Source organism: Limulus polyphemus, unplaced genomic scaffold, assembly GCF_000517525.1.
Source record: "Limulus polyphemus unplaced genomic scaffold, Limulus_polyphemus-2.1.2 Scaffold1770, whole genome shotgun sequence".
Taxonomy (NCBI): domain Eukaryota; kingdom Metazoa; phylum Arthropoda; class Merostomata; order Xiphosura; family Limulidae; genus Limulus; species Limulus polyphemus.
In genome coordinates this window covers 118231-126925 of record NW_013667380.1, presented here as the reverse complement: position 1 = coordinate 126925, position 8695 = coordinate 118231, and the positions used below count along the sequence as shown (strand labels likewise).

Here is an 8695-nt window from a genome sequence, read left to right as displayed (position 1 = left end):
CTGATAAATTACAGTGGATTTTTTGGGTATTGGTATAGTAATTTATAAATTTTTTGTATTCCAAAATGCTTATATAAAGTTTACAAAAATTATTTTTTTTTTCCATCTCCACATGTTAATTTGGACAAGGCTTAGCAAGTATGGCTCATGAGTGCAAACAAAGACTTTGTAGCATTGTAAGCAGTGGATATTATTGTTTTCCAAATATTCTTTATTTTCTGTTTTATGTGTTTTTGATTTATTAGATCGGCCCAGACTTTACAAAGTCACAAACATTTTATAATACTCTAGACAATTGTCGTTGTAACCACTATACTGTCAACAAGTTGATATATCCTATCCCACTGTGTTTTGAAAGCAGGGAAAATTATGGGAATTGTGCAGCATAAACTTATTTGATATTGATGGTGTCAAAGTACAATAACACCTAAACAGCAATGGTGATTCATTGTTTTATAATTGGCAGGTTTCTACTTCACCTGCTAACAGTAGAATAACAATAGGAAACTGGTGTAAAAAAATTAGAAGAAATTTACAGGAGATTTACTTGGAACTTTACTGTCCATACTAAAAAGAACAGAGTACTATTCATTTTGTTTCTTCTAATTTCTAACTCATCTTCTAGCAATAAAATAACTGCAGAAAATAAATGTGAAACGGTGAGAGTGTAAACTCTGACAATAAGTACTTTGAAATTTTGTAATCACTATTAATAATATCACTGATTATCATTTTATTTTGCACCCTTTATTTTTGTTATGCTTTGATTACTTACTTAACAACCTGGAGAAATAAGTATAATGTTACGGTACAAAAAATAAATAAAATATAAAGCTTTACTGAAAATAAAAATGTTTGATATTTAATTACAAGGTTTTTAATTTTTCATTTAAGTTTCTCAAAAATTTAAAGAATTTAAAGTCCAAATATATAGTTTCAAATTGATCTTTGTACATTGAGGACTCTCTGATTTCAGTTTGCAAATCCAGAAATGCCCGGATATGTAGGGTTTGCTAATCTTCCAAATCAAGTTCATCGTAAATCTGTGAAAAAGGGATTTGAATTCACATTAATGGTGGTTGGTAAGTTTGATTCTTAACTTCAGTAGAAATGACTAGAGCTTCATGAACCATAATGCATGCAGAGTCATGACCAAGTATATTGTAAGTTTACTTTTAAATTTGCAATTACATGGCAAGTAATAGCAGAAAATAATATGTATAAACAAAAATAATGTTTTCAAATTATTTTTGTGTTGTTTATTGTTTTTTAATGTTAATTTTCCTTTGTAATTACTCCAGTTAAAGATATAAACAGTGTTAAAGTATGCCATCATTGGCTTGTTACTGTTAATGATTGTAGGCTAAGAAAGATATTTTGTATATAAGCTTAGTTTGTGCACTTTTCATAAGGCTCTTCCATTTGAAAGTATTTCCCTTGTTAATTAAATAATTATGATTTTGATTCCATTGGTTTTCTACAGCAAGTCTTCAGTTTTATGCACATCTAGGCATTCTGTGTGTTGATTGTCTATCATTCTTGGAGAAAATTTACTGTTGTACATTTTTAATTCTTCAACATGAAGCTATGTCAGTTGTTTTCTTAACTAACTACAAGGAGATATAAATGTTAATTACTTTCCTAACTAATTAAAAGGACAATTGTATAGTAATTACTTTCATAACTAACTACAAGAACATACGTTAATTACTTTTCTATCTAACTGCAGGGAGATATATACAGTAATTAGTTTCCTAACTATCTTCAAGAACATAAAAACATTAATTACATTGCTAATTAACTACAAGGAGACAAAATGTTAATTACTTTTCCAACTAACTACAAGGAAATATAAATGTTAAATAATTTCCTAAATAAGTACAAGAATATATGAAAATTATTTTTGTAACAAATTAAAGGGAGATAGAAATGTTAATTACTTTTCTAACTACAATGAAATGTAAATGTTAATTATTTTTCTAAATAACTACAGGGAAATGTAAATGTTTCTGTCTTTTCTAATCTAAGTATGAGAAGATGTGTTATTTTTCTAGAAGAAAAAACAGCTAAAAAAACCACTGTGGTATGATGAGATCAAAAACAAAGAAATGGAAAAACTTGTACCATGAGAAAATGTTTTAATATTCACAACATTTTTTCGGGGTGGGACATCCTTCCTCTGGTTATTTTAAACTATTTCTTTTGTCATGGTATAAGTTTTTTCCATTTTTTGTTTATTTTTATTTTTAAAGGTAACTCCAAAGTAATAGATTTTAATTACTTTCCTAATTAAGTACAAGGAGATATAAATGTTAATTTTGTAACTAGCTACAATGACATATAAATGTTTTTAATTTGACAGGTTAGAACTACTAAGAAAATTGTAGCAGCTGTTGATAAAGTTTTTATGTATATGTATATATATATGTATGTGTGTGTTTTAGGTGAATCTGGTCTTGGGAAGTCAACAATGATTAATAGCCTCTTTCTAACTGATCTCTATCCTGAAAGATATATTCCTGATGCATCTGGTAAGTTTTTGTTATCAAACAGTAAAGGTGAATCTTTCCTGTCTTAAAAATGTCCTTCAAAATCTAACAGTGTGTGTAAAAGAAAAATATCAACTGCATGTACAACAGAATAAGCATTATAATCTAATGCACGGCTTCTCAAACTTTTTTCACTTGCGACCCCTTTGAATCAGACAAATTTTTTCATGACCCTTCACTCAATGTCATAAAAGCAATAGGTACTAAAACTGTATATAAATAGTCCTTAGTCATAATCTAACAGTAACTAAACATAGAAACAAGTAAATACCAAAGAAATTTTACTAAAGACTAAAAAAAGATAAATAAGATTACCAAAATGAATACCATTTTCAAATATATAAGCACCATAAGGAGTACATTTTTGTATAGAGATAAAAAAAACTGGTTACCTAATTATTTATGAAAAAAATAAGATTTTCAAATGTTTCTGCAATCCCCAATAATATTTATGTGACCCCCTAGTTTGAGAATCCCTGGTCTAATGCCATGTATGACTAGAAATTAATTCCTACAGAATCTACACTTAATAGAAATGCTGCAAATTATTTATAGTGCTGCTAAACTCGTTGAAAAAAACTGTTTCCATCAACCTTTGTATCATCAAAAAACATTTTTGCATTAGTTAGATGAATGGAAATTAACTCTCTAACTCTTTCAGCTTGGGCTTGGTCCATGGGACCGATCTTGTAACCATTTTGTCTTTGTTATAGTTTTCATGCTATAACTTTTAAATTAGTAAGTGTATTTTAATGAAATTTGGCAGATTATCAGTAAACATTACAATGCTTTCATACTCAAAATATCAATTTTTTTTTATTAAGTCTTGAGGTTTGTAAAGCAATGTTATCCTCATGCCTTTTTTTCTTTTCACATGTTGTCTATCCAACATGCAAAATAATTTTCATTTTAAGATTAAAAATATTTTTATGCATCAGAAAATTTTGAAATTCCACATCCAAAATCTTTATAACGTCCAGTTAGTTATCAAACATTTCTTAAGAAAAATACTCTATATTTTTCTGTTATTTTCAGTAACAACTCTCTGTATGGGTTCTGTAGATTATGCCTCTTTCTTTCTAGAATAACTACAGATTATAACATGAAAACATAAATGTTTAGACTAAATAGCTTAACTCTCATAATATTATACATTTATATATATATTTATTATTTTTATTTTATTTGAATTATAACCTACAGTTTGATGCCAAAGTTATTGACATAAATTCATGAAATAGTAGTTCAATAAAATTTTGAATGCGAATCAACAAACAAGATGACATGGCCTTTGACCTATGACCCATCTGGAAAGGGTTAACCCTTTCACTGTGTAATTAGATTTGATGGTCAGTCACCAATCAGTGTCATTTGTTAATCAAAAAAACATTGTTAATTAGTAGTATATTTCCCTTTATTATGCATTATGACATATAAGATACACTTTGCATATCTTGACATTATGCTGTCACTATCTTACCCAAATTATGGTCAAAACACAGAAAAAAATATGACAATCGGCTGAGATTTCTGTGCGTGGGTGCCTTATGTCACATGCTGGCTGGGGCCTCAGCTGAGGGATTGTTCATACTTATGTTTCCTGCTTCTGCTCCCAGATGTCAGCACATCTGCTATCTGTTGTTTGATTCAAGCTCGTGGAGGGTTGTTGCTCTCTGCCATATATGAAAAACAATTTTGACGGCTTTGGAGAAAAGTTGATCTCATCTGTCAACGACAGCTGATCTTCCACCAATAAGAGTTGCTTTTCACTGTGAAATAGATAAGGTATGAATATATCTTTATTCAACAAAATGTTCTGACACTCGGTTAGCATCCTGATCAACTGAATGCAGTCAGCTGTACTTTGTTTCGAGCAGGTTGCACACTACAGAAACCACTATATAGCTTATACTTGACTGTTCAAATTATCTTGTTATTTTGGTTGATATGAGGATCATGCTTGAAAGTGAACTGATGTAGTGGTCTCCCCTTGAATGTAAAATAAGTGAGGCATTTGATGTGGGTAACTAACAATTGTAGGATATTGAACCAGTGTGGTGTTTTATCTTGCTTAACTGATATCACACAATTCTTTAATCCTCATTCTGTGATCTTCTCCAGCAGCTAGATGAGCTACAGTTTATCGAAGCAAAGTCTTGTCAAAACCATTAGATTGTTTTTTGTTGTTTTGTGTGTACAGTCTGATCTGTGTTTGCTTTATTCTGTACAAAACATGTTCACTCAATCCTTTTGTTATATGCAGAATTTATAACTTATCTGTCACAAATTAGTGTGTGTATGAATAGCACAAATGTATATTTTCTAATTTGAATTATTGTAAGGACTGTTCAAAGAGAAAGATACCAAAAAGAAAACAAAAATATTACATTTTTTAGTAATAAGATAAAAAATTATTGATTTATTTGTTTTAGTGTAAGAAATTAAGTATATTAAAAAGAGTAACTCACTAATGTTATCAATGCAGAGAAAATTAAACAGACAGTTAAACTGGAGGCTAGCACAGTTGAGATAGAGGAGAGGGGAGTGAAGCTGAGATTGACTGTAGTGGACACTCCTGGATTTGGAGATGCTATAGATAATACTGATTGGTAAGCTTTTGTACTAGTAGATGTTAGTCTTGTTTGCAAATAATTTTAAGTTAAGAAATCAGATGTTTTAATAAAACTTTTGTCTTCTAAAGCATAGATAGATTAAAAAAAAAAGTTATAAAAAAAAAGATTGTCTCTATGCCATGGAACTTTTGTGTATTTCTTCTAGTGTATCATTTGTCATATAATTTGTGTTTTTATAGTCGAGTAAGTTCTACAAAAGATAAATATTGCATATGTATCATACTTGTCAAAGTGTGCTTTTGAATAGTGAACTATTTGAAACTGCTTGAGTTTTGGGTTTTGTTTGAAAACCATTACAACTTTTGTATGTGATCCTGTGTGCTAACTTCTTAATCCGAAATACTAGTCAAAGAATATCTTGTCTTAGTAGTGCTTTCTATTAACAAATCGAGCATGGCTGATAGATGTACTTACTAACAATAAGATCTGATATTTGCCAATTCCTCATATTCTCCTTGAAATATATATTAAAATGAAATTTGAAGCAAAACTGGTTCATGTATCAACCAACTTTGAACTTTGTACAATTGGTTGCCTATAAATTTTAATTGTCATGTGTTTTAACGTTTGAGTATAAGTGAACAGTGGATACAAATATTAGCATGGTGCACTGTCTGATGAAGCATAGGACAGAGACAAAACTGGAATTTTCACTGATATTAAACAAATATTATCCACACAGAAGAGATTCAGTCAAGTATGGAGCACCTAACCCTCAGATCACCTTTTGTGTTGTATTTAACTCTTCAATATTGTCTAGTTTTAATGTAAGGTTTATTAACAAGTCTCTATTAACTCTAAGATCTTACAAGTGAAAGCAGAGGAGAGTGTTATAATACGTCAACCTCACTACATCTGCCGTATTCAGTGCTGATGAGGTCTTTTGCTTAAAACCAGTGTTCATGAGGCTGGATAGGATATAACGGACATATCAACTCTCATGAACAATGACTGTTATGATGTGAACTAGATTAAGTAAATTAACTGTAATTATCAAATTTATTTAATCCATTTACTAATCATAATTTTTAGGTAAGGATTAATAACAATAATTAGTGCTAGTAGTAAAAGTAATTACCATGTATTGCTTCCTCCTGGCATTATTAGCATGTTATTTTTGATGAGCTGTTTTTCTATAATTCAAGTTCATTTGTACCATCAGCTTTAAATCTATAATCCACTACATCGATGAGCAGTTTGAACGGTTTCTTCAGGATGAGAGTGGATTAAACAGACGTAACATTACTGATAATCGGATCCATTGCTGTTTCTACTTCATCTCCCCATTCGGCCATGGACTCAAACCACTAGACATTGAGTTTATGAAACAGCTGCATAGCAAAGTGAACATTGTCCCGGTCATTGCAAAATCTGATGCCCTAACCAAGAAAGAAGTTATGAAACTCAAGCGAAGGGTCAGTTGCCATGCATGTTGCTTTAGTTGTGTGGTAAATTCTGTCTACTGGATGTCTACTTACTAGCTAATAAGGATATATCAGATAACATGGAATAATAGAGCCAAACATTAATATTCTGGATGTCTAGTTACTATCAAATTAGAATATATCAGATATCATGGAATAATAGAGCCAAACACTAATATTCTAGATGTATACTTACTACCAAATAAGAATATATCAGATAACGTGTAACAATAGAGCCAAACACTTTCAGGATTTCTTTACACTGTTACCTTTAATTTGAACTTTGTATTTTAACTGATAACTGTCACTTTAAATACCATTTGATGTAGTTTGTTAAAAGAGGGTAACAACTGCTTAGCAGGTGCTCTATCATACAAACATGCTAATAAATTTGTAGTTTTTAAATTTGTAAAGTACTTAGAAATTAGTAACAAAAGCAAAAAAAGATTAATTATAGCAACATTATATAAATGTGCAACCTGGCTTCTCTGTGTGCATAGCTTTATTTGGCTGAATTTATTGAATACTTTCAAGTTTACAAAATAATGGTACTGGTGATGCCATTCTAATTTTGGCTTGATGAACAACAGTGAGATGTTATATAGATTAATGTATAACATATTCATGTCAAGCAAACCCCATCTTCAATATAATTTTTAAGTCTGCTCAGGATTCACATTCATCCATTTGTCAAAATTAAAAAATGGCATTATAGTTAAGCAGTTCATGAAGCAACTAAATCATTCAATTTAAAATAATTTTTGAATCAGGAAATTTGACTCATAAAACAGTCAAGTTGGGAATCTTTAAAAAATAGCAATTTTATTAACTGAATAAATAAACATACAGTCGTGACAGTTGTTCAACATTTTATTCATTTAAAGGTTTAATTTTCTTGTTCTATAGTTCTTTAACATACTTGCAAGCCTTTCAAATGAATTATCTGTCAGTGTCTCAGGAGCCCTCCCTACAGATGCATGTTAGAGCATCTAAACATGACTGTGTCAGCATTTTTTTCAGATAGTTGAAAATAGGAAGGCCCTTTTAACTGGGAGTAGCCTTGATGTTATTATTCTAGTTTATCCTGTCCTCTCAGTGCATCACATACGTGAGTGACACGAGCAAGGCTTCTGGTAAAGTAAAGGATGTAATTATTTGCAACATTTAAAGTCAGTGTCATAGATCTATGGATTTTTTTCTTCCATTTCAAAAATCAGTATAATTTAAAAAGTATCATTGCATACTTGGGAATGGAAGGGTTGTGGTGTTGGAAATGTGGCAAATATTCAGCCAAAAAGATTATGTACACTTTGCTTGATATGAACCATGTATTAATTAGTCTAGTATATAGGAATAGAAGGCATCATTAGAGCAGTGTATCTAAATAGAGGTATGAATAGAAATTAGTATGATTTATATCTATCTGTATGTAAAATTTTATTGATAAATATAGTTTACAAGTATCCAGCATCTTCAAAATTTTAAATGATTGTGTTGTTAGCGCTATTACATTTGAAGCTTTATACTCGTTACATCCAGGTCATGCAGGAGATTGAAGAAAATGGTATCAAAATTTACCCACTACCTGACTGTGACTCAGATGAAGATGAAGATTATAAGGAGCAAGTGAGACAGCTGAAGGTCAGTACTTCCAATTTTAGTTTTAAGTGTCAACCTCTATTTTATAATATTGCATCACAAAAAGTATTTTAATACTTCTATTACTGCCTTTCTTCATCCTTTTCACAGGATATTCCAAAGATGGCGATTTTACAAAAATTGTATTGTAAATTAACTGTTAACTCTTCCGACACAGGGTCAGTCAATTTGACCGAGTCACGTGACCTTCTGTACTCGTTTAAAGTTGACATAAATTTAATACTTATAACTCTCTATATATATTGGGTATATCGTCATGAAATATTGGCAGTCTTTCAGTTAATATTTCATACAAAGTCATATTTCTTAATGAAGTACTTTTAATAAAATCAAATAAAGTTTTGTCCATGAATATATTGAGTATTTGTTTTGAATAATTCGTGTGCAAAGTAATTTTCATGTTAAAATTAAAAATACTTTTCGTCATCTC

General features: G+C 30.2%; 1 protein-coding gene across 2 annotated transcripts in view; it reads left to right on the top strand.

The window, feature by feature from the left end:
• LOC106464886 (septin-1-like) overlaps positions 1-8695 on the top strand; it is a 32430-nt gene that overhangs the window by 3790 nt on the left and 19945 nt on the right. For both annotated transcript variants that reach the window (XM_013925051.2, XM_013925052.2), the window contains exons 2-6: positions 977-1082; positions 2445-2531; positions 5035-5158; positions 6345-6597; positions 8146-8247. In XM_013925051.2, the coding sequence (XP_013780505.1) occupies positions 977-1082; positions 2445-2531; positions 5035-5158; positions 6345-6597; positions 8146-8247 (672 nt within the window). The remainder of the gene's footprint in view (positions 1-976; positions 1083-2444; positions 2532-5034; positions 5159-6344; positions 6598-8145; positions 8248-8695) is intronic.